This window comes from Odocoileus virginianus, unplaced genomic scaffold (assembly GCF_023699985.2).
Source record: "Odocoileus virginianus isolate 20LAN1187 ecotype Illinois unplaced genomic scaffold, Ovbor_1.2 Unplaced_Contig_54, whole genome shotgun sequence".
Taxonomy (NCBI): Eukaryota; Metazoa; Chordata; class Mammalia; order Artiodactyla; family Cervidae; genus Odocoileus; species Odocoileus virginianus.
This window is the reverse complement of record NW_027224371.1, coordinates 71,214-98,549: the sequence shown is the minus strand read 5'-3', so window position 1 is coordinate 98,549 and position 27,336 is coordinate 71,214. Positions and strand designations below refer to the sequence as shown.

The following is a 27,336-nucleotide window of genomic DNA, read 5'->3' as shown; positions in this document are numbered from 1 at the left end:
TGATGTTTTGTGATTTATACCTTGTAGATACACTAATAAATTTTGGCAGAATACACTGCAGCTGTTAGGCAGCTTAGACTGAAATGCGGACCTCAAGTGTAAATTCAGAAATTTTTGACTTGTGTTGTTACAGTGAAAAATGTAGCATAATTTGTGGATGTTATTAATAATACTTTGGGGGCTTGTGTGAGACTTGTATGGCCAGATGAGTGTGCCAGTGTTTGTATAACAGTGGAAAATGTTTGCCTACTATAGACAAAGTTTTTTGTGGTTCCGTGTGATTTTTGTGTTAGTTGTTCAGTTGTGTCTGACTCTTTGCGACCCCATGGACTGTAGCCCACCAGGCTCCTCTGTCCATGGAATTCTCCAGGCAAGAATACTGGAATGGGTTGCTGTTCCCTTCTCCAGGGGATCTTCCCAACCCAGGGATCAAACCCGGTCTCCTACATTGCAGGCAGATTCTTTACCGTCTGAGCCACCAGGGAAATATGATAATATTGGAGCCATAGCTCCAGATAAGTGACAGTATTATAACAATGCCTTTTTAAGGATTATGTATGTGAGTGCTCAGTTGCTCAGTCTTGTCCAACTTTTTCAAGTCTTTGCGACCCCATGGACTGTAGCCCACCAGGCTCCTCTGTCCATGGAATTTTCCAGGCAAGAATACTGGAGTGGGTTGCCATTTCCTTTCCAGGGGATCTTCCCAACCCAGGGATCAAACCCATGTCTCCTGCATTGGCAAGTGGATTCTTTACCACTGAGCCACCAGGGAAGTTATGGGGGTACCAGTAACTTCGTGAGCTTCATAAAATGATTTGGGGCACCAAAAGAAACCAACCCTTGGAATTTTGTGTTTTGCGTGTGGCACAATGATAAAGAAAAATCTGCCTGCCAATGCAGGAGATGCAGAAGACAGGGTTCGATCTCTGGGTCAGGAAGATCCCCTGAAGTAGGAAATGGCAACCCACTCCAGTATTCTTGCCTGGAAAATTCCATGGACAGAGGAGCCTGGTGGGGGCTACAGTCCATGGGGGTCACAAAGAGTCAGACATGACTGACTGACTGAGCATGCATGCACAAGCATCCATGTAATCGTTAAAAAGGCTTTGTTATAAAACTTATCTGGAGCTATGGCTCCAATGTTACCTAAAAATCACACAAGACTTATATTAAATAGCTCTTGCTATATCCTACATTAGAGGCATACTCAATAAGCAAAATGCTTTTACTGTGACCTCACAAGCACTCAGATTTGAAGTGGTGTATGAAACAATATGTATTCTAACTATTCATTGATGTGATATATGTCTCACTTCCCTTTATTCATAGATATGACTTGGAATGAACAGGAAAAGACTGAACTTTTTGCAGATGATTTTTGTAATGTGTGTGGAGTGGTGCTTCAGTTTGAATCACAAAGGATTTCACATTATGAGGTAGGTTAAAAACAATGGAAATGGAGTATAAAATAGATTTTTAAATATAGCGGATAAACTTCATATGTTATCTGGTTTTGATACTTATGAGAATCCTGTGTATTATTTCCCTCTGATAGATGAGGAGCCTGGCTTAGTAAGGAACAGTAATTTACCAGCTTAAGTTTGGGAAATTTGGGAGCCTCAGTCTCTTTTGACTCCAAAGCATATTTTCTTTTCTTCACATCTTTCTGCCTCCCTTTCTATCCATCAAGTCGCTGTATGCTTCATGTCCTTGTAGTAAATATAAGGAAAGTTTTATAACACTTGAATAGGAGACTATTAGTGTGAATCAAGGGATCTCATTGAACTCCAGAATTTTCCTTTACAGTAAATAAAGGATAAAAACAAAATGAACTAGTCTTGCACTTGATTTAACTACATATTTTTAAGCCCAGTACCGTAGACTTCTAGAGCTAAAAGAAGGAATATTTGATTTTCTTAGTTCTTTAGTTTATTGATTAGAAAGCTGAAACCCAGAGGAATAGTGATTAACCATCTTGGCATTACTAAGCTTAAAGATGATCTCCTCTGATTTCATATCTCCTCTGATTTCATCCTCATTCATTTCATATCACCTCTGATTTCATTTCTATTTCACACACTAGATATGTGTTGTCCTTTCATTTAGTGTTGTCTCCCATTTCTACATCATGTTATCAACTATTGGACTTTTTTCATATGTGGTATCTATTAAAAAAGTACTAGATACTTTTATAATATCTTAAAATATTATGCCAGTTCTACTTTAAAAACTAGAAACACCTGATTTTGTTTTGCCCATTACTAATCTTATTGGCAATTATATCTCGGTCCTTATGTTGATTTGGATTCAGCTATTAATACTATAATTATAGATGATGAAATTGTGTTGGCTGTGGATTGAGAGGACCTAGGTTCACTCAGTTGGTAAAGAATCTGCCTGCAATTCAGGAGACATGGGTTCGATTCCTGGGTTGGGAAAACCCCCTGGAGAAAGAAATGGCAACCCACTCCAGTATTCTTGCCTGGAGAATCCCATGGAACAGAGGAGCCTGGTGGGCTACAGTCCATGGGTTCGCAAGAGTCAGACATGACTTAGTGAGTAAACCACTTCAACTAGGTTCAAGCCATTGTTGTGTAACCCTGGCCAAGTCACTTTACCTCTCTGAGCATGTTTCTTCAGGCTGCAAAATGAAAGCTAAAATCTCTCTTACTATTCTTGTGAAAATTAAATGAAATCAAACATTTGAGTGTGCCTAGCATATCCTGGCACCCCAAAGCTCAAAGAGTTAATAAAGTGAAACACATAATCAAGGAGCTATATGATAACCATGGTTGGAACCATTTGAATTTAAATTTGAAAAATTGCTTTTATAGACTTATGAAGTACTTACTATTCAGTATAGAAAATGTACAAAATTATGAGAAAATGTGAATCAATCATAAGTCTGTCACTTGTGGGTAAGCATCATTTAATTAACTTCTCTTTAGCTTATATGAGTCCAGTATGCTTTCTAAACACACATACATTTTTACAAAAGAGAATTGTATATGTTGTTTTGCCCTTGCTTTTTCATATAAGAACATATTCTGAACACTTTGTCCTATCATTACATCTTTTTACTTTTCTGTAATAGTTTAATGACTATAAAGCATTATGTTTTATAATGTTGTAGCATATTTTTTATTTAAATTCCAATGCCATGTATAAGTTTAGTGCTTAAGCTTGTTAAATAACCAACTCAAATTATACATGACTTTCAAACTATATTTGAAAGCACTCCCTTACAAATATCTTAATTGTAAAGGTGATTTTTTTCTCTTTAATAGACAGCTTGGTTAATATTGTCAGACTATCTCAGCATTTTATTTATTATGCATGTAATATAGGACATTACTGCAAAAATTTGGAATTTTAATGAGGTTGCACTTACTAATATTTCCTTTTGTATTTATGTTTATACATGTTTAAGAAACCATTCTCTGTACTTTTGCCAGATAAATATTTCCCTCTATTCTTTTCTAATACTGTTAAAAGTTTTATTTCTTGGGTTAATGTGTGTGATTCATCTGGTATTTATTTTCATATATGCAAGGTGATAACATTGTTTTCCATACAGATAGTGGGTGTTCCAGCACTATTTATTTAACAGTTCATTTTTGCCCCACTGATTTGTAGTGGCATCTCTGTCATAAGCTATTTTTCATATATACTTCATTCTCTTATTATGTTTTATTACTTTGTTTGCCTGTGTCTAAAATAATTTCACCTTATTACTGTAGCTGTAAAATATATCATGATACTTGATAGGGGAAATTTATATGACAGAAAACTCATCATAAAGTTAAAAGACAAGCCATAGATTGAATGGTATTTATATTCCAATAACTAACAAAGGATTAGTATCTGGATTGTATAAAGAACTATATATCAGAAGAAGAAACAACCCAATAGAAAAATGGGAAAATGATATGAACAGGCTAGAGTAGAGATACTTAACTTCAGAGGTGATCATATGGGAAATTCAGGTTAAAATGATAATGAACTATCTTATCAAAACCATCATACTCACAAAAATTAAAATCTGCACTTAACACTTAAGAAAATATAGGAACTCAAAAACACTCATACGTGCTACATTTGGAGTTTAAACTGCTTCAGCATCTTTGGAGATAAATTTTATAGTACCCATTAAAGCTGAAAACCCTCATATAAGCCAGATAGTCCATATCTATGTATCTACTTTAAAGAAACTAAAAAAAAAAATAAACTCTTGGCCATTATATTAGGAGATACATTTACATATGTTCAGTGAGATGTTTGTAATAAGAAAATAATCAGAAACGTAACTGCCTTCATTAGGGGATTTGATGGGTAGCATAGGGAATAGAATATTATGCAGCATGTAATGTGAATGAACAAGAGCCATATGTATCAATATGGGCAAATCTTATGTAATATTGAGTTATAAAAAGTTTAAAGGATAGGAACAGGCTGATTCCATTTTCATAAAAAATTTAAATGACAATAGTACATATTACTGTTTATAGGTACATGCATATCTAGTAAAAGAATAGAGGAAATGATACAAAACAACTTTAAGATAGTAGTTACCTACTGGGGAGAGACCAAGGAGGGAGCAATTGTTGAAATGAGGAGCTAGGATTTCTTGTGTAAAATTTTACCTCTTTTGAAAAGGAGATCTGAAAGAAATAGAGAAAAATGTTAAAATCTATTAAAACTGGGCAGTGGATATATACTTCAGCTATATTCCTGCACACACTTCACAATTTAAAATGCTGTTGATAGAGTAATTGCTTCACAGTATGTGCTATGTCATATTATTGTCCCTTCTATTGACATCAACATTTTAGTTATTATGTATCTTGTTATATATGTATTCAGAGACTTTTGTTTAATATGCTTAACCTAGAAAGGTTAATTTCCTCACACAAAAGAATTTGAGAGGTAAGCAATACAGGGCTGATGTAACAGCTTCATAACACTTTCAGAGATCTAGGCATTTTCTGTCTTTCTACTCTGATGAACTAGCCTTTGTCCTCAAGAGCCCCCATTGTCCCAGATTAACTTTACATCTTAATTCCATAAGCAGGAGAGAAGATGAGACAAGTTCATCCCCCATTCTGTTAGGAGACTTCCAGAAGTTCTACCCAACATTTCAAATTACATCTTATAGGCTAGAATATAGTCACGTGTTTACATCTTGCTGAAATGGAGGCTGGAATATGCAATCTTTTAGCTGAGTATATTGCCTAAGATGTGTAACTAAGGAAGAAGAAAAAATTTATATTAAACAAAAACTAGGAGTTTCTGTCAAAAACTAAGTTATTGGTCTTAACTATAAATAAAACTATTGTAGTTTTATTTTCATTTTAACTGAGATTTAGAGCTTTGAAAGCATGCGGAACCTTTTCATAAACTGGGTACACACTAAATATATTCCAACTCACAAGTGCTGTCCTCAGATTCAAAGAGGTGTAAATTTGAGGTGCCTCTGTTGTTGAATAAACAAAGTCATATTGTATCTTTTTCCAGAGTGAAAAACATGCTCAAAATGTTAGGTTTTATTTTCAAATGCATGGGGAACAAAGTGAAGTGCCTGGTAAGAAAATGAAGATGGATGTTAGGAATTTTCAGGTGAGTGGCCTATGTTGGTTATTGTAATTCAAAACTTAGTTATTGAATCTTTCTAACAAGATTGTGCTTATTTCAGGAGCATAAAAGTGAAGTAGTGGACAGAAATAAATTTTGTGGTCTCTGCCACATGGTTTTTAGCTCCTCAGTTGTTGCTCAGTCTCACTATGTGGGGAAAGTCCATTCTAAAAAACTGAAGCAATTAATGAAGGAGCGTGATCAGGTATCTCCATCAAGCTTTCAGCCAGCAACGGGTAAGATGACATTCACCTCTTTAGCTTCAGTACAGAGTCTTTCTATATTTTTTTCCCATCTCTGCTATCCATTTTTTATTGGAGAGAATTTTACTCTGCCACAATAATTTGGTTCTTGTGCTCAGTTAATCTCTTTCTGTGCCCTTGTCATTTAATACAGAGATCATGATTGCTAGCTAAATTTTAAGAAATGTTGTGACCTCTCCTTTTCAGTTTATTAAATCCAAATAAAAACATGTTTGCTATAATGAAACAACAATAAGCAACCTGAGCTCTCCAGTTTCTAATCAAATTATTAAGTCATAGTTTCTTCTTACTTCTTCCCCTTGACATCTGTCTCATTCTTTTTTTTTTTTGCTTTAGTACTTTACAAAACATTATCTCATAATGTGTGTTCAGACCAATGTCTTCACCATAATATAGTTATGTTGCAGCATTTTCTGACTTTAACTGTAGACAAAAAAAGTGGTATGGAATCTTCTTCTACCCTGATAGCTCATTCCTTTCTTCCTATGAATATAAAGAAAAAGTACCATTAGCTATATCAATCAGCAGTTATTGAAAACTTACTTTATGTTAGATCCAGAGATCCAGAGAACTATATAACATATTGCTCTGTCCTCCTTCCAGTGATTTTGGGCCACCAGCACATGAGAGAACTGACCCACAGGTCTCACTTTGAGCCTGAAGTAGCAGAGTATGCTCCAGCCTGTATTTTTTAAATGTTGTGTGCTAGAACAAAAAATAATGATTAATCCCCTGGAGTAAATAATTTACTATATTCTCATTAGCTTCAACATTTTAGGAATAAAGCATGCCTGGCATCACAATTTTACCTACATTAATTTCCATCTCATAGCTAGGCCACATCAGCATTAAAACATATTGTTTTCTTATAAATGAAATGAATTATTTTTAAATTTATCCTAGTCTCTCTGATTTTTGTATATTTGTTTTTCTGCCTGTCAGTCAAGAGGGACAGAATCAGTGTACCACACAAAAGAAAGTGTCTTGTAAAGCCTTATCTTTAGTCCCCCAAATTCATAAATTTGGGCTCAGAAAGGAGACTACATGAAAGAGCTCTAAAATAACTGTAATTGTGGGAACATATCATTTTATAGCCTTGAACAACTGCATAAACTGTATTTTGATACAGACACCACTGAATAGATGATCTACTTACTATGCTACTCAAGAAAGACATCAACTTAGAAGTTGGTACCCGTCTCTTTTACCCTCACTAATTTCAACAGCCATCCTAATACAGCTCTCATGCCTTCATTGACTGCTGAATATTGCTTCCTGTATCTTTGTTGGAAACACTTGGTGACAGACTTATATTCAATTATTTTTAGCCTAAATACCTTTTTCCAACAGTGCTGTGTGGAAAAAGTCCAGAGATAGTAGGTTTTTAAAGAACTCTAACTTTCTCTGATACTTTATAATGAAAACATGTAGATCACTTTTCATTATGACTGTTTCAGCACGTGTTCCTATTACTACTTCTGCAGAGTCAACTTTTCTGAAGCCCCTTGCTTTCAAGCCTCCTCCAGGTGGAATTAAAGACAAGATTATGCCTTCCTCTTCCAGCAGTGCTTTGGATTTGAATAATCCAAACAAGTATTGCAAGCTCTGTCCTGCTTCCTTTAATAGTCCATTAATGGCCCAACAACATTATGTTGGGAAAAAACACAAAAGAAATGAAGCTAGGAAGAAGTTTGTAGACAAGATAAGAGAGAAACCTCTTCCTGCAAAATCAGATGCAAATGGTAAACAGTAAGAATATCCCAAATTTCTTTCTTAGGAAGTTTATCGTTTATAAAACATACTGGCTTATATATATACCATTTTACTCTTATTGAATAAGAGGTTGATAATACTCATGGGATCATAGAATTTTCAGTAAGTAAGGACTTTTGAGTCCATATAAGTCTGTCTGTGGTTTTCTGGAAAATGAGACCCAGAAAGGTTTAGATGACTCTTATTGATCAAATATAGGAATTAGCATGGTTTCATGTTATATTATAGGTACTTACAGAAAGTATTTTAAATTAGTATTATATAGTTATTTCATTCAGTCACTAAGTATGGCTTAAGTTTCTCTCGGGTGCTAGACTAGTCATTCCTGGGAATACAAATGAAGATATACCACTTTCCCTGATAAGGGCAAGTGTATAAACTACTTGGGTTAATAGCACTTCATTGCAAGAGGCTGCAGACATGGATTTTTGTGTACATATTTTTGATAACCAGAGGAGTGAAATAAAATGACTCAAAAAATCTTTTTAAAGGAAATGTGTGATTTGCATTGTTAGAAGTGGGAAGGAGAGAGAATGAACAAAGGAACTTAGGAAGAGTGGCAAGAATTTCAGCACAATAAAGATTCTGATCCTGACTGGAGTGATCCACTTGCTCATCTAACCATATTTTTTTTTTTTCATTTTTCCCCCACAGGCACCTTCTCACTACTAGTGTATTTTATTCCCTTTTCATATTCTCTCTTCCACCCACTTCTTTTCCTCTGCTCACTATTATTTTTCAGTTCTTTCCTTACTAGACTTTTCTGCTTCATGTGAAAATGTTCATTACTCCCTCTTTTAAGCTCTATTCTGTTATATGTAACTCTTTATGCTTGTGTTCTTTTCTTGTGTCTCTCTTTCTTTTCTGTTTTATTTGGGGGCTCTTTTTAAAATGTATTGCCTACATGTCAATGTATGGCAAAAACCAGTACAATATTGTAAAGTAATTAGCCTCTAATTAAAATAAATAAATTTTTAAAATTAATTAATTTTAAAAAATTATTGCCTAAATGTAGGCATTCCCGTGATTCCATTCTTGACCTTAACCTGTAAAATAATCTAATCCATTCCCTTGATTTCTTATCTCATCTATATGCTTATGACCTTTCTGTAAAGCTTTAGACTCATATACCCAAAGAGCAGCTACCTCTTCACCTGGATACCTCATAGCCATTTCAAATCCACTCAGTCATTCCAAGTAGAAACCTGTAGTTAACTTTAAATCCCCCAACACCATCTACTTCATTTTCTGTATTTAATGAAGCACCAAGCCATGACTAACACAATACCGTAGAGCAATTATATTCAATTATTTTTAGCCTAAATACCTTTATCCAACAGTGCTGTGTGGAAAATGTCCAGAGATAGTAGGTTTTTAAAGAACTCTAACTTTCTCTGATACTTATAATGAAAACATGTAGATCACTTTTCATTATGACTGTTTCAGCACGTGTTCCTATTACTACTTCTGCAGAGTCAACTTTTCTGAAGCCCCTTGCTTTCAAGCCTCCTCCAGGTGGAATTAAAGACAAGATTATGCCTTCCTCTTCCAGCAGTGCTTTGGATTTGAATAATCCAAACAAGTATTGCAAGCTCTGTCCTGCTTCCTTTAATAGTCCATTAATGGCCCAACAACATTATGTTGGGAAAAAACACAAAAGAAATGAAGCTAGGAAGAAGTTTGTAGACAAGATAAGAGAGAAACCTCTTCCTGCAAAATCAGATGCAAATGGTAAACAGTAAGAATATCCCAAATTTCTTTCTTAGGAAGTTTATCATTTATAAAACATACTGGCTTATATATATACCATTTTACTCTTATTGAATAAGAGGTTGATAATACTCATGGGATCATAGAATTTTCAGTAAGTAAGGACTTTTGAGTCCATATAGGTCTGTCTGTGGTTTTCTGGAAAATGAGACCCAGAAAGGTTTAGATGACTCTTATTGATCAAATATAGGAATTAGCATGGTTTCATGTTATATTATAGGTACTTACAGAAAGTATTTTAAATTAGTATTATATAGTTATTTCATTCAGTCACTAAGTATGGCTTAAGTTTCTCTCGGGTGCTAGACTAGTCATTCCTGGGAATATAAATGAAGATATACCACTTTCCCTGATAAGGGCAAGTGTATAAACTACTTGGGTTAATAGCACTTCATTGCAAGAGGCTGCAGACATGGATTTTTGTGTACATATTTTTGATAACCAGAGGAGTGAAATAAAATGACTCAAAAAATCTTTTTAAAGGAAATGTATGATTTGCATTGTTAGAAGTGGGAAAGAGAGAGAATGAACAAAGGAACTTAGGAAGAGTGGCAAGAATTTCAGCACAATAAAGATTCTGATCCTGACTGGAGTGATCCACTTGCTCATCTAACCATATTTTTTTTTTTTCATTTTTCCCCCACAGGCACCTTCTCACTACTAGTGTATTTTATTCCCTTTTCATATTCTCTCTTCCACCCACTTCTTTTCCTCTGCTCACTATTATTTTTCAGTTCTTTCCTTACTAGACTTTTCTGCTTCATGTGAAAATGTTCATTACTCCCTCTTTTAAGCTCTATTCTGTTATATGTAACTCTCTATGCTTGTGTTCTTTTCTTGTGTCTCTCTTTCTTTTCTGTTTTATTTGGGGGCTCTTTTTAAAATGTATTGCCTACATGTCAATGTATGGCAAAAACCAGTACAATATTGTAAAGTAATTAGACTCTAATTAAAATAAATAAATTTTTAAAATTAATTAATTTTAAAAAATTATTGCCTAAATGTAGGCATTCCCGTGATTCCATTCTTGACCTTAATCTGTAAAATAATCTAATCCATTCCCTTGATTTCTTATCTCATCTATATGCTTATGACCTTTCTGTAAAGCTTTAGACTCATATACCCAAAGAGCAGCTACCTCTTCACCTGGATACCTCATAGCCATTTCAAATCCACTCAGTCATTCCAAGTAGAAACCTGTAGTTAACTTTAAATCCCCCAACACCATCTACTTCATTTTCTGTATTTAATGAAGCACCAAGCCATGACTAACACAATACCGTAGAGCAATTATATTCAATTATTTTTAGCCTAAATACCTTTATCCAACAGTGCTGTGTGGAAAAAGTCCAGAGATAGTAGGTTTTTAAAGAACTCTAACTTTCTCTGATACTTATAATGAAAACATGTAGATCACTTTTCATAATGACTGTTTCAGCACGTGTTCCTATTACTACTTCTGCAGAGTCAACTTTTCTGAAGCCCCTTGCTTTCAAGCCTCCTCCAGGTGGAATTAAAGACAAGATTATGCCTTCCTCTTCCAGCAGTGCTTTGGATTTGAATAATCCAAACAAGTATTGCAAGCTCTGTCCTGCTTCCTTTAATAGTCCATTAATGGCCCAACAACATTATGTTGGGAAAAAACACAAAAGAAATGAAGCTAGGAAGAAGTTTGTAGACAAGATAAGAGAGAAACCTCTTCCTGCAAAATCAGATGCAAATGGTAAACAGTAAGAATATCCCAAATTTCTTTCTTAGGAAGTTTATCATTTATAAAACATACTGGCTTATATATATACCATTTTACTCTTATTGAATAAGAGGTTGATAATACTCATGGGATCATAGAATTTTCAGTAAGTAAGGACTTTTGAGTCCATATAGGTCTGTCTGTGGTTTTCTGGAAAATGAGACCCAGAAAGGTTTAGATGACTCTTATTGATCAAATATAGGAATTAGCATGGTTTCATGTTATATTATAGGTACTTACAGAAAGTATTTTTATCTTCTGCTCTGCTTTTCTGATACTAGTTTAAGCCCTCAATATCTTTTCTAGAGCTTTGCTATTCAAAGTGTGGTTTGTAGGCAGCAGCATCAGCACCACTTCAGAGCCTCTTAGAAAAAAGAATCTCAGGCTTCACTGCAGACCTACTGAATCTGAATCTGCATTTTATGCATTTTAACAAGATCCCTGGGTGGTTTGTACTCACAATAAAGTTTGAGAATCATTGTTCAAGAATATTGACACAACTTCCTAACTATTCTCCTTCCATCAGTTTTGTCTCCCCAAATCCACTCTCAATTTAACCACTGGAGTGTTTCACCTAAAGTGCATATCTTTCTATGTCACTTCCCTGCTTAAAAATCCTTATTTTTCTATTTTCTAAGGATAAAAATATAAGGATAAAAATAGAGAACTTCATAGTTCTTTACCATCTTGTCCTCTCTTCCTCCTCCAGGCTTATTCCCTGCTACTTCCTGCTATGATCCATGTGGGTCAGAACCTGCAAAATGCTTTTAGTTTCCAGAAACGATTACCCTATTTCTTGTCTCTGTGCCCTTCATGCTGCCATTTTGCCTGGAACATCTTCATGTCCCTCTTCTCTTGACCAACTCTTACTCATACTTTAACATGATACTTCCTTGTAAGTCTTTTTACTTCCTTCAAGGCTTGTCTTCTCTGCTTCCTTAACCTGCATATCTAATTATCTTTTCCTGTGTCTTTATCTCCCACTAGAATGTAAGATTTTTGAGGAAGGGGATTTCATGTAACTCATCTGTATTTCCATTCCTAGAGATAGACACTGGCACAGAGTAGGCCTACCTCAATAGAGATTAGTTTAATATATGAAACAATGAACTATTAACCTTTATTTATTGGATGCTAACCATGTGTTTGTATTATTAAGTTTGCTGCTTATTGTGATTCAACATCTCACCAAAAGTTACATAGAAGTCTGTGTTTTTATCTAGAATTTTAAAGAATGTCAATTTAGACAAATGTAGAAATAAAAGTGGTAGGGCTCCTGAAAGTCATGGAAGATACAACAGACTTGATAGGTTATTTTTCCTGTTGCTATGCAGAGGGTTCTCTGAAATAAGTGGCTTCTAGTTAAGTGGCATTGGGTAAATTGGAACTGAAATATATGTCAGCTCTGAGAGATATGTGGTACTCTGGTCACTTCTGAAAGGAGGGTTATTTTAGACTTTGAAGTTGCAAGATTATTAGAATGAGAGAAAGAGGATTTTGGTGAAATTTTCATCTGGCCAGGGAGGGGGGCTGCTGATCATCAGCATAATTTAATCCAGTCATTGAAGTCATTTTACATTAGCCTCTGAAACTGGAAGCTCAAAAGATTTTCAACCCTGACTTGACTATTTAATTTTGATTACAGTAAACATTGAAGATTAAAAAAATAGCTGGAGCGCTGTTGTACAACAGAAACTAACACAATACTGTAGAGCAATTATATTCCAATTTTTTAAAAAAATTTAAAAAACTAGCTGGAGAATTTAAATTAGCCGATGAGAATTTCAAAGAACAGCAACAGCAGAAACCCATATATTATAAGTGAGCAAGCAGTAAGACAAAAGCAATTTAACATGTGCCACTTTAATTATTTTTACTCTTCACCTGTTTTCTCCCTTCTTGCTGTCTTTGCCTTCTTTTTTATCTGCTATTGTTTATATATGTTTCTACTCTATCTAATATCTTTCTCTGTTTCTTCATCATTCTTACTGCTCTCTTCATGTCCTTCATCCAGCCCAGATCTTATTAGCACAGGAATGGCTACCATAATGATATGGAGCTAAAGTATGTATGTATTTTTTATTTATTGCATTTGTTTTATTTTATTAATTTATAGCCCCATTATTGTACTTATTGTCTCACCTTCACCTGTAACTCAAAGTACCTAACATTGAATTAATAATCTTCCCTAAAACCATCTTGAATTTATCAAGTTTTTTGTTTTTGCCAGTAGTAGCACTATTTTTTAGTCACCTACACTTGAATCTTTGAAGGCATCTTTGACTAAATTCCCCTATATCCTATCCATCCACAGTCTTATCAAGTCTTCTTAGAACTGTTTCTCCTACCTGTACCCTTTCATTGCATTTTCACTACCATCACTTTAATGCTGTAACCACCTTCTAGAAGGCTTTACTTATACCTCATTGTTATTCTCTTACTACCTAGTAGCAAGATTTCAACCTAGGATCAATTCCACAGTCTACCTGTTCTACTTTTACATTCAGAATACTTAATGATGATGCTATGGAAAATTATATAAGGCTAGAGATTGGGTACCTCTATAGAGTCTTAGTATCCAATCTCTATGACCTTTTAGTCTTATTTAGTACTTTTCCTTTTCCTTCAGTTTCCTTTCAGCAGTGATTTTTTAACCTACACCACCTTCCAACACTCTCTTCTACTATTCAACACTCCCCCTCCTCACATCCTTCAGACAAGCTTATTCCTTATGCCATCAAGAAAAATGTAACCATCACATGTGGATACCAAGCATCTTACCCTAACCAAATAATCCTTTGAGTTTCCCTTTCACTATGATACTTTCCCCTTGTTTTCTTAGCCAAGGTTTTTGTTGTTGTGTTCTTATTTTTCAGATATGCTCTTACTGTCCTCACTGATATTCACTCCTCAAATCACTGCCATTTGTTACACATCCCCCCAGCCCTCCACACCACCACTCTACTATTTCACTAAAGCTGTTCTTTGCATGTTGTGACTTCTAAATGTCTAAATTCAGTAGACATCTTTGCTTAATTCACTAAACATTCCTCTTTAAAAATCTCTATTTCCTTAGCTCCTTTGACATCACTTTCTCCTGTTCATCCTTGCAACTCTGTCCTTTACTTCTTGACTTTTCATGGACCCCCCCCCCACCATCTAGTTTAAAGAGTGACACTATCCAGGGTTTTTATCATTATGTTGCTATTCCTGTGCCCACCCATACATTGTCCTCAAGAGATCTCATCCACTCTCTTAACTACCCTTTATCCTCAAATGTATCCAAAATTACTCTAAGCTATCCTTTCCCTTTCAAATTCCCATATCTAACTGCCTGTTGGACACCTTTATATGGAAATCTCAGAGATATAGCAGACTCTGTGTGTCCAAATTCAAACTCACCATTGATTATTTTCTCATATCCTTAAACAGTATTCCTTATGAAATTCCAATTCAGTTTGGATCACCACCCACTCAGTCATCAAACTATGCTGAGTTATTTTAGAACTCTCTAGATTCCTCCTCCCTTATCTCCCATATTTAATCAGTCATTAAATTTTGTTAGATTTAATGATAAATATTTCACCAATATCTCTGCTCCTGTCAGTCCCTACTGTGACCTTTCTAGCCCATGCCTCCTTATCTCTTGCCCTGTCTGGTATATTTATGTAACTGTGGTCTCCTTACTTCCAGGCTTGCTCCTCTCAAAATTACCTTCCATATTGCAGTTAGAGAAGAGATTTCTCTAAAACACACAATTGACCATGTTACATACTGCTTAAACCACCTGATGGTTTCCCAGCCCACAGAATAAAAAGTCTAGACTCCTTGTGCTCTGTGTGCTCTTGCTCAGTCATTTCCAACTCTTTGCGACCCCATGAACTACAGCCCGCCAGGCTTCTCTGTCCATGGAATTTTCCAGGCAAGAATACTGGAATGGGTTACCATTTCCTACTCCAGGGGATGTTCCCAATCCAGGGACCAAAACCCATGTCTCTTATATCTCCTGCATTGGCAAGCAGGTTCTTTACCACTGTACCACCTGCTAGACTCCTTAGCATAATATAGAAGTCTCTTTGATCTGACACCTTTTTGTCTCTCCCATGCTGTCCCCTTATATTTTATTCTACAATTCCAAATTTCAAAAAGTTCCTATAAATACTTCTATGCTCTTTTCAACTCCTTTCACCATTAACTATTTTTCCAAATTTAACTAAGGCCTCATCTCCTTCAGTAGCACTCTTCAGACTCCCATGTTATACTGAGTGTGTCTGCTTCCTTGAATTCCCATACCTCTTAAGCATACTTGCCTTATCTTTTATGAAATGAGATTGAAATCCTCTGTTCATGTATCTGTTTCTCATTTGAATTTGTGAGCAACCTGCACATTTTGTTCATCTTGTACTCTTAGCATCTAGCATGATACTTGGTGCCACAGAGGTGTTTAGTGTTTGTTGAACAGATTATTTGAATTCAGCACACCATACTCATTTCTGTCTCTTCCATACCTGATATTATTTTCATCCCCTGGAATGCCCTACCTGCTTTCTTTATAATTCAAATCCTTTTCCTCTGAAGTCCATTGCAACTTCCCTCATTGCTCTCGCTCTGATTTCTCATAGGCTTTACTATTCATTGACAGTTGCATTATAGTCTCTTAACTGGCCCCTTGAGATAGGGATTTTATTTTATTCTGAAATCTATTTCTCAGTGCTTTATGCTCCAATGAATATATATATTTTCCTCAATATTTGATCATTGTTTATTGAGAAGCAGAGTTGTGTAGTGGGATAAGCATAGATTTGGAGAGATGTTTGAGTCACTTGCCCACTTGCACCTTAGATTCCTCAGGTATAAAGTGAAAATAAGGCTACTTCACATGATTGAAAAAAGGGTGAAATGAAGCAGTATATACCATACCCATGACAGAATAGGTCCTCAACAAATGTTAGTTTTCTTTAAAATAGTTTCCCTGTCGTAATTTTAAAACATAAAAGTTGTACATTTTCTATTTTTCTTCATAAGCTAAATCCTATGTTAAGTTGTGTTTTTGCTTACATGTAGCTTTCAATTGATTTTCAGCATTTAAGATATTAGACCAGTGGTTCTCATTCTCGACTACATACTAAAATCATGCAGGTATCCTTTAGAAATCCCAATGCCCAGGCCATCTCTCAAATCAATTAAATTAGAATCCCTGGGACTCACATTAGTGTTTTTTTTTCTCTTTTTTAACTCCCCAAGTGATGAGAACCAAAATGTTAGATTGTAAATACATGCATTCCCCTAATCTCTCCTTTGAAATCAAAGACCTTAGTCCAGGGAGTTATAAGATAGGACTGTGATTAAGAGAAAAGTTCGCCCCACATGTGTTAGGTTATGGATGATTTTGAAAGTTACCAGATACAAAGAAACTTGAGTTTCTGGGTGAAGTCAGAAACAAGGGATCCTAGCAGGGCTGAGGGGAGCAAAACTTGACAGGCCCAAGGAACAGACTCACATAGGAGAATGGACAGTATGAAAAACTGTAGAGGCAGGTTTCAGTAGGATTAGACTAGGAATTTTGATCTTGAGACAAATACATAGGCTTTGTGTCTTCACAGAAAGAGTTTACACCATTTTCATATGTTATTTTCTCAGAAGACTGTATCCTAGAAAAAGAATATCAATGTGTTAAAAAGACAAGGGCTAAGGTAATAGAAGCAGACCATACTTTTCCAGAACTGCTTCTAGGTCTTTCATATGTGACCTGCAGCTCCTCTAAACTACTATATTGCCTGTATTATAATCTTCTGATATAACTTGTGAAGAAACCAAGGAGGAACTGAGAAGAACATTATATATACTCTATAAGCACTAGACAAATGTGTAAAACCTCTGAAAAATAATCTGTTTATAATCATTGGAGATCATTTAGGCAGTGGTGCTTAACAGTGCCTACACAGAAAAATCAACTAGAATGCTTTCAAAAAGTAAGAAAGCCTAGTTCTACCCCTAGAGATTCTGATTAAATTGGTTTTATGTTAAGCTGTATCATGAATATTTTGAGAGTTCTCCACATGGTTCTAATGTGTAACTAACATTAAGAACCACTAGTCTAGGGGAAACCAGGAGTCCTGCTTATCTTGTATAACTTGGGCACCCTTAGAATACATGTCCAAGTGAATCTGAGCCTTAATTTTCCCACCTGTTAAATAACATTAGCTATAATCTCTGAAAAGGGTTTTTATAAGCATGCAGAGTCCCGGATTCAGTTCTCAGCTTTGCAAGAAGGCCAGAATCTTCAAAAGTGATTAACCTCAAATGAAGGACTTCCCAAACCAAAAACAAAATTGCAAGATGGTGATAAATAACGAAGGAACTGGAAAGACACTCCTTTAAGGTTTTTTCCACCCATTCTTTGACAATAATTAGCTGGGATATTGTTAAAATACAAATTCCCTGTCCCAACGTATCATATTCTCCAGAGGAAGGGGTCTGGGTGGTGCACTGGGAAGACCCAGAGGGATCGGGTGGAGAGGGAGGTGGGAGGGGGGACCGGGATGGGGAATACATGTAAATCCATGGCTAATTCATTTCAATGTATGACAAAAACTACTGTAATGATGTAAAGTAATTAGCCTCCAACTAATAAAAATAAATGGAAAAAAAATTAAAAAAAATAAAAAATATATTTTTAAACTCACACTCCAATTGATTCTTATCAGAGAAGTCTGTGAAATATTGCAGTCTAATTCACTGTCTTCTGTTATTGATTTATGGTAGAGCATAAATAGATATTTCAGTTCCCAAGTTTGTAAAAAAAAATATCATTTAGATTATCCTCTTTTTGGTATCAGCAATATAGGAAACCAAATTATAATCAGAAGTGACTTGGCAAGTGCAAAAATCAGCACAGGAAGAGACGATAGTTTTTTTGTTTTGTTTTTTCCATTTATTTTTATTAGTTAGAGGCTAATTACTTTACAATATTGTAGTGGTTTTTGCCATACATTGACATGAATCAGCCATGGATTTACATGTGTTCCCCATCCTGAATCCCCCTCCCACAATAACAAAGGAGATGATAGTTTTGAAGAATCATTTATTCAGACTTTGACATAACTGGCTGAGCTCTCCTGGGCCCACCGCAGAGCATACATCAATAGTGAACATAGTCCTCATGTGCTTCAAAGTCAGACTCTTTCTTTCCCTTTGACAGTAGTTTCCTGTTTCTATGAATAATCTTTGCTTGGACATGGCCAATACACCTAGTAATGATTAATTTAGTGTCCTTTAAATGATCAATTTGCTGTTTGATTTAAAAGAAGATAGCCTTGCTGGACCCTGAAATCTCTGAAGCCATCAATTTATCCTCTTCTTTAGAGTGAGATTGTTTTTATATTTAGCTTAATGAAACTTATTAATTTGCATCTTATGACCAAAGAGAAAGTGGAGGGATGATAAGTTTAAGAAAATAAAACTTAACCTATCACCTGCTTCCAGTTCTATCTGTCAGAATAGAGAGGTAACTAGTATACCTATTCTGTAGTTCTTGACTCTTATGAAGTGGTAACTAATAGTTTTATTTTAGAATTTTGCTTTCAGCATTTATCTTGAGAGTGGGGCTGACTGAAACTCTCTCTAAAATCTGTCTATGGAAATCACTTTTGGTAAACTAATGCATTATAGTGATTTCAGGTAAGAGAGTAAACATTTGCCTTTATTCATCTTTAATATTTTGGGATGTTTCAAGTTTTAGTTGGATAGAAAGAAAATTGGGGCAAACAAAAAGAGGTTGGTTGAGGGATTAAGAGGCAAAGATAGATTAGGCATACTACATTTGAGGTGTCTGTTGTACTTTCACATAACAAAAATAAACAAGTGGATAGCAGTTTCTTAAAGAGACCAAGGCTGGAGTGGCAGTGTGGTGTAGTGTGAAGAATTTTGGACTTTAAGAGACGTGGGATCTGAGAAGCTATCTCTGTTACTAACTGACTCTGTGACTTCAACCAAATCATTTATCTTCTCTAGGCCTTATCTTTAAATTGGGAAAGTTCAAGTAAATGATTTCTAGTAAACTCCTGTCCAGCTATGTGATTCTAAGTATATTCTTGTTGACCTTTTTAACTTGAACTCTGTTTTTTCCAGCATTTAGTATGAGAACCTACGATTGTCGTATTTGTAATATCACCTTTACATCTTTAGAAATGTTCCGGTCTCATATGCAAAGAAGTGAACATCAACTTAAGTAAGAATTTCTTACCAAAGTGCTCCTATGATACCAAAAACCAGGGGTTCTGTCAAGTATCTTTACGTGTATTTTATAAACTTCCGAGACATTTACTTCCCTAAGAGTTGATCCTAGGTATGGTTTGTAGTATTTGTAGCATACTGTATGCTAGTTCCATCTCCCAGGAAGTTCTCTAGCCATGATAGTATGCTGACAGAGCTGGCTCATGGGCAACCCTCTTGACCAGACATCTTTGGAAAGATGCTATCATTCTCAGGTTAGCCAGATAATGCAAATAATCCCTATAATTCTTGGAAGGTTGGCTAGTTCCAGAGATTCAGCTATCCATTTGTCATCCTTCCAGTGAGGTATAGTGGTTAAGAAAAAAGGTCTTGCTGTTAAACAGAACCAAACTGGAATACCAGATCTTTCTACCAAGTAACTTTGGACAGCTCTGACATAAAGTGGTTATAATGAAGTATAAAAATATGGGCAAGGTCCCTTGCCTGGCACATTGTGGGAGCTTAGTTCACATTTATTCCAATTTTTTCTGTTATTTGAAGGAGGAGAAGATTGATTGGACAGTTGGGGACTGGATAAGTCAAGTAGTGGGACAGAGGGGCACTTAAGTATTGTATATTTATTTTGTTGCTTTTAGTATAACTTTCTGGTAGAAAATATTTGTATTATTGAGTCTGAATACTAGGTAGCTAAATTGTATAACTAACCAAATTAACCTTCATTTAGACTCTTTGTAAAATTTCAGAGTTCCAGAATAAATAGCTGTCACATTTATAGATCTATACAAGGAACTGAAAATCAGAACTTTTTACAGCAATGTGACATGCAGATCAGACCATCTTTAGGGCATTAAATATTATTGGTCCTTTCCCACACATCCCAACATGCCTTACATTTTTAAGTACTACAACAATATCAGATATGTCTGCTTCTTTGTACCTATCTTCCCTTTCATCCCAGGTCTGAAAATTTTTTATGTATAAAAAAATTGTGAGGTGCCTAGGAGATATGTGACTATCTCTGCTTCTTCTCTTTGGCATACAAAGTCATGATTTATAGCTTTTAAATTAAGGTGGGTTTTAAAATTTTGCTTGGGCCTCTGTTGTATTTGTTTTTTTCAAACTAGTATTTTTGAAAGCAAAACAAATATTCCAAATAAAATAATCTAGTAACAAGAACTTTCTACTGTCTTATTTGCAGAGAATCCATTGCTATCAATCTAGTGAAGAAGTCATGGAAGCCACCAGACTCTTGCCAAGATGAATGTACAGATTACATCAAAGTAGAGAAAGCCAGAGGATCAGAACCAAAGACTTGTTTTAGAAAGATGGAAAAAGGTTCTTTGGAAGCCCATGGGTACAGAGAAGCAGTTGCTTCCAGATCCAGACATAGAACGTTTGAACAAAGATCCCCATGTGAGACTTTTTGGACATATCCAGGACCATATAATATTTCACAAGTAGTGGAAAACCAATTACCTCATTGCTTACCAGCTCAATCAAAGAAGACTTATGACTCTTTTCAAGATGAACTTGAAGATTATATCAAAGTGCAGAAAGCCAGAGGACTACATCCAAAAACTTGTTTCAGAAAGGTAAAAGAGAGCTCTGTGGAAACCCATGGGTACAGAGAAATTGATTCTGGACCCAGACCAAGAATGTGTGAACGAAGATGTTCACTTGAGACTTCTCAGACCTACCAACGACCATATACTACTTCACCAGTGGAAAGCCAATTATATCCAGCTCATTCAAAGAGGACATATGACTCTTTCCAAGATGAACTTGAGGATTATATCCAAGTGCAGAAAGCCAGAGGACTAGAGCCAAAGACTTCTTTCAGAAAGATAAGTGATAGCTCTGTGGAAACCCATAAGCACAGAAAAATGGTTGATTCCAGACCCAGATCTAGAATGTTTGAGCAAATACCCCCATTTGAGACTTTCCAGACTTACCCAGGATCATACAGTATTTCACAGGCAGAAGAAAACCAGTTACCTCATCCTTTACCAACTCATGACAGCAAACAGAGATTAGACTCTGTGACCTACTGTCAACCCACCAGAGACTGTTTCCCAGAAAAGCCAGTACCCCTGAGCCTTAGTCAGCAGGACAATAACTCTGGCACATACAGTGTAGAATCTGAAGTTTATAAGCACCTCTCCTCAGAAAACGATACCAATGAGCATCAAGCAGGTCATAAGCGTAAACATCAGAAGAGAAGAAGGCACATGGAGGAAGGTGAAGAAAGGCCAGAGAAGGAGCAGTCCAAGCATAAAAGAAAAAAGAGTTATGGGGATACAGATCTAGACAAGGACAAGGGCATTGGGGAAGGGAAAAGAGACAGAGATAAACTTAGTGTCAGTTCAGGAAAGCTTAAGCATCGAAGAAAGAAAAAAAGCCATGGCGTGCCCTCTGAGAAGGAAAAACGTAAGCACAAGAAAGAGAAAAAGAAACCTGTTGAAGAAAAGACAGAAGAGGAAATGCTTTGGGATGAGTCTATTCTTGGATTTTAAACTTTTAGCTTTGTTTACCCTAGGAGAAATAGAATGGGGGAATTTAGACAAAGACAGAAACATCTAATGAGGAAAAAGAGAGGTGAGTGTAGTGTCAGTTCAAGAAAGCTTGGTTTTTTGTGTGTAAAAATTGAAATTGACTTGAAAGAAGAGACAGACAAGCCAAAACCTCGCCTCTGAGAAAGAACAAAAGAACACAGTAAGAACATAAGAGAAAAGGAAGCCAGTTAAAAGACAAAGGTGTCAGTGCTTTAGGACGAGTCTTCTCTTGGATTTTGAACTTTTCAGTTGTGTTCCTTTAAGGTTGAATTAAAGAAATAAGTTGAAGAGTTTGGTTTCATGAAATTCATGTTATTTGAATTTCCCTAAGTGGACAGTTACTTTAACCATTAACAAAAGCCAAGTGAAGTAAGAGTATTCAATATGCCTTGTCCTCAAGTTATTTTTCCTCATTTGTTAATGTGAAAGAAAAATTACATGTTTCCTGCATATAAAGTAATTTCTCTTAATGAGGCTGTCTCTGCTCCTGTTCATCCAGTTGCTGTGATAGTGAATTATTTACCTATGGGAGAAAATTAATTTTAAATTAGAAGATCAGGCATTATAGAATCCATCCTCTGTTTGGGCTGTGTTAGTGTTGGTGGTATTTTTTATTGCTATTATATGTTTGTTTGTTTCTTGGTTTTCTTCAAGGAAAATATGTGAAGCAATTTAGATTGATTTTTTGTTCATTTGTTAAATATAATTTGCAGTGTATTTTTGTATTTTCTAGTTCTGAAAGTGGGAAATGAAACAGTCTATAATAAATGTAGATGATATATAGTTTTAAAGAGTTCTCAAAGAGTACTGATAAAAAAATCAGTCTATATTCTGTAAACGTTTATATTACATTAAAGTGTTTTAATTTCTATATATTGTTTTATGTAAATAATTATTTCCCAGCTGAATATTATTTTACTTTGGTAGTGAGAGGGGAAATAAACAGTTTTCACCTCTGAGGAGATCACACTGTGAAGTTTTTTTGTTTTTGTTTTGTTTTCCTTACTGGTATTTCTATTTTTTTATTTATTTTTTGATTCATTTTTTTAACACCAAAAACATTTTGTATTGGGGTATAGCCAATTAACAATGTTGTGATAGTTTCAGGTGAACAGTGAAGGGACTCAGCTGTACATATACATGTATCCATTCTCCCCCAAACCCCCTCCCATCCAGGCTGGCACATAACATTGAGCAGAGTTCCATGTGCTATACAATAGGTTTTTGTTGGTTATCCATTTTAAATATAGCAGTGTGTACATGACCTTCCCAAAGTCCTTAACTATCCCTTCCCCCTGGCAACCATGAGTTCATTTTCTAAGTCTGTGAGTCTCTTTCTGTTTTGTAAGTTCATTTGTATCATTTCTTTTTAGATTCCACATATAAGGGATGTCATATGATATTTCTCCTTCTTTAACATACTTCATTCAATATGACACTCCGCAGGTCCATCCATACTGCTGCAAATGGCCTTATTTCATTCTTTTTAATGACTGAGTAACATTCCATTGTATATATGTACCACATCTTCTTTATCCTTTATCCTTCTTTATCCTTTTTCCTCTGTCGATGGACATTTAGGTTGTTTCCATGTCTTGGCTATTGTAAACAGTGCTGCAATGAACATTGGGGTGCATGTATCTTTTCAGGCCATGTTTTTCTCTGGATATATGCCCAGGAGTGGGATTGCAGGGTCATATGGTAGCTCTATTTTTTGTTTTAGTTTTTCATATGGTAGCTCTATTTTTAGTTTTTTAAGGAACCTCCATACTGTTCTCCATAGTGGCTGTACCAATTTACATTCCCACCAACAGTGCAGGAGGGTTCCCTTCTCTCCACACCCTCTCCAGCATTTGTTGTTTGTGGATTTTTTGATGATAGCCATTCTGACTGGTGAGGTGATATCTCATTGTAGTCATCAAAACAGTATGGTACTGGCACAAAAATGGAAATATAGATCAATGGAACAGAATAGAAAACCCAGAAATAAGCCCTGTTCATATTTTCTGTTTCTTCCTGGTTCAGTCTAGGGAGACTGTACCTTTAAGAAACTCCATTTCTTCCAGATTGTCCATTTTATTGGCATATAGTTGTTCATAGTAGTCTCTTATGATCCTTGGTATTTCTGTGGAGTCAGTTGTAACTCCTTTTTCATTTCTAATTTTACTGATTTGAGTCCTCTCCCTTTTTTTCTTGATGAGTCTGGCTAAAGGTTTATCAATTTTGTTTATCTTTTCAAAGAACCAGCTTTTAGTTTCATTGATCTTTGCCATTGTTTTCTTTGTCTCTATTTCATTTATTTCTGCTCTGATCTTTATGATTTCTTCCTTCTACTAACTTTAGGTTTTGTTTGTTCTTTCTCTAGTTGCTTTAGGTATAAGGTTATGTTGTTTATTTGAAACTTTTCTTGTTCTTGGAGGTGAGATTGTATAGCTATAAACTTCTTTTTTAGAACTGCTTTTGCTGCATCCAGTAAGTTTTGGACCATTGTACTTTCATTTAATTTGTGTCTAGGTATTTTTTTTTTATTTCTTCTTTGATTTCTTCAGTAATCAAATGGTTGTTTAGTAGCATATTGTTTAACCACCTTGTGTTTCTTAGAGTTTTCTTTGAAGTTTATTTCTAATCTCATAGTACTGTGATCAGAAAAGCTGCTTGATAAGATTTTGACTTTCTCAAATTTACCAAGGCTTGCCTTGTGGCCCAGCGTGTGGTCAGCCCTAGAGAATGTCCCATGTGCACTTGAAAACAATGTGTAATTATTGACATGTATGATCCTATTACCATTTTCTTAATTGTTTTGGGTTTATTTTTTGTAGATCTTTTCCTTCTCTTGTGTTTCTTGCCTAGAGAAGTTCCTTTAGCATTTGTTGTAAAACTGGTTTGGTGGTGCTGAATTCTCTTAACTTTTGCTTGTCTGGAAAGCTTTTGATTTCTCCATCAAATCTGAAGGACAGTCTTGCTGGGTAGAGTATTTTTGGTTGTAGGTTCTTCCCTTTCATAACTTGGAATATATTGTTCCATTCCCTTCTGACTTGTTGAGTTTCTGTTGAAAAATCGGTTGACAATCTTATGGGTTTTCCCTTATATGTTGTCTTTTTCCCTTGTTGCTTTTAATAATTTATCTTTGTCTTTAATTTTTGTCAATTTGATTACTATGTATCTTGGTGTGTTCCTCCTTGGGTTTATCTTGCCTGGGACTCTCTTTGCTTCCTGGACATGGTTGACTATTTCCTTTCCCATGTTGGGGAAGTTTTCAGCTATTATCTATTCAAATATTTTCTTGGGTCCTTTCTCTCTTCTCCTTCTGGGACCCCTATAATGTGAATGTTGGTGCATTTAATGTTGTCCCAGAGGTCTCTTAGGCTGTCTTCATTTCTTTTCATTCTTTTTTCTATATTCTGTTTTGCAGCAGTGATTTCCACCATTCTGTCTTCCAGGTCACTTATCCATTCTTCTGCCTCAGTTATTCTGCTATTGATTCCTTCTAGTGTATTGTTCATCTCTGTTTGTTTGTTCTTTAGTTCTTCTAGGTCTTTGGTAAACATTTCTTGCATCTTCTCAATCTTTGCCTCCATTCTTTTTCCAAGATCCTGAATCATCTTCACTATCATTATTCTGAATTCTTTTTCTGGAAGGTTGCCTATCTCCACTTCATTTAGTTGTTTTTCTGGGATTTATCTTGTTCCTCCATCTGGGACATAATTTTATTTCTTTTTGTATCTTTCTGTGATTGTGGTATTAGTTCTGGAGGCTGTGGGATTGTAGTTCTTATTTCTTCTGTCTGCCCTCTGGTGAATGAGGATAAGAGGCTTGTGCAAGCTTCCTGATGGGAGGGACTGGCTGTGGGGGAAACTGGGTCTTGCTCTGGTGGGCAGGGCTCAGTAAAACTTTAATCCAATTGTCTGCTGATGGGTGGGGCTGTGCTCCCTCCCTGTTAGTTGTTCAGCTGGAGTCTATAGGCTTCTGTTGTTACTGTTCAGTCGCTCAGTCATGTCTGACTCTTTGCGACCCCATGGACTGCAGCATGCCAGGCTTCCCTGTCCTTCACCATCTCCCAGAGCTTGCTCAAACTCATGTCCATTGAGTCGGTGATGCCATCCAACCATCTTGTCCTCTGTCATCCCCTTCTCCTGCCTTCAATCTTTCCCAGCATCAGGGTCTTTTCTAATGAGTCAGCTCTTCATATCAGGTGGCTGAAGTATTGGAGCTTCAGCTTCAGCATCAGTCCTTCCAATGAATATTCAGGACTGATCTCCTTTAGGATGGACTGGTTGGATCTCCTTGCAGTCCAAGGAACTCTCAAGAGTCTTCTCCAACATCACAGTTCAAAAGCATCAATTCTTTGGTGCTCAGCCTTCTTTATGGTCCAGCTCTCACATTCATACATGAATAGCATGTAGGGCTATTGATGACCTCCAAGAGGACTTATGCTGAGATGCATCTCCCAGGACTGCTGCTGCCAATGCCCCCATCTCCGTGGCAGGCCACTGCTGACCCACACCTTTCCAAGAGACCCTCAAACAGTCACAGGTAGGTCTGGCTCACTCTCCTGTAGGGTCACTGCACTTTCCCCTGGGTCCTGGTGCACACAAGATTTTGTGCCCTCCAAGGGTCTCTGTTTCCCCTAGCCATATGGAAGCTCTATAATCAAATCCCGCTGGCCTTCAAAGTCAGATTCTCTGGGGATTTCCAGTTCCTTGACTAAATCCCCAGGCTGGGGAGCCTGATGTGTTACCTAGAACCTTCACAACAGTGTGAGTATGTCTTTGATATTATTATTCACTTTGTGAGTTGCCCACCTCATGGGTATAGGATTTTATTTTATTGTAATTGTGCCCCTCCTTCTATTTCATTGTGGCTTCTCCGTTGTACTTGGATGTGGAATATCTTTTTTTGGTGGGTTCCAGTGTCTTTCTGTCAATGATTGTTCAACAGCTAGTTGTTATTTTCATGCTCTGGCAGGAGAAGACGAGCTCATGTCTTACTCCACCATCTTGAACCAATCTCTGTAAAAGTTTTAATAATTTCATTTCGCCTACATCTTGCTTAGAAGAAGCTGATATTCAAACTTGAACTCAGTCTTAAGTCAAAAAACCATGACCAAGTAAATACTTGAAACTGAAGAAGGAAGAATTTATAATTGGGAGAGGATTATGATGAAACTTTAAATTTTTTCATCTTGATTTTTTTTACTCTGGTGTTCCTTATTTATGTTTTATGATAAACACCACCTGTAAGTATTTGAAATCACCATGGTATAGTAGAAAGAGTAATAGCTTGGGAAACTAAATACCAGGATTCTGGTCTCAGTAGTACCATCAAGTTGCTATGTGGCCTTGTAGAAATACCATCAAAATCC

At 36.0% G+C, this 27,336-nt stretch overlaps 1 protein-coding gene across 3 annotated transcripts in view; it reads left to right on the top strand.

Moving 5' to 3' along the window:
* The window catches only part of ZMAT1 (zinc finger matrin-type 1), a 42,937-nt gene extending 19,996 nt beyond the window's left edge, over positions 1-22,941 (top strand). The window contains exons 2-9 of one of the 3 annotated variants that reach the window (XM_070464668.1): positions 1,330-1,436; positions 5,515-5,616; positions 5,693-5,867; positions 7,379-7,636; positions 9,141-9,398; positions 10,903-11,160; positions 19,318-19,417; positions 20,621-22,941. In XM_070464668.1, coding sequence (XP_070320769.1) covers positions 1,330-1,436; positions 5,515-5,616; positions 5,693-5,867; positions 7,379-7,636; positions 9,141-9,398; positions 10,903-11,160; positions 19,318-19,417; positions 20,621-21,935 — 2,573 coding nt within the window. In that variant the 3' untranslated portion in view covers positions 21,936-22,941. Of the gene's footprint in view, positions 1-1,329; positions 1,437-5,514; positions 5,617-5,692; positions 5,868-7,378; positions 7,637-9,140; positions 9,399-10,902; positions 11,161-19,317; positions 19,418-20,620 lie in introns of those variants that run through there. The other 2 variants (XM_020876568.2, XM_070464669.1) reach the window with 2 other exon arrangements.
* Positions 22,942-27,336: the final 4,395 nt, after the last annotated feature.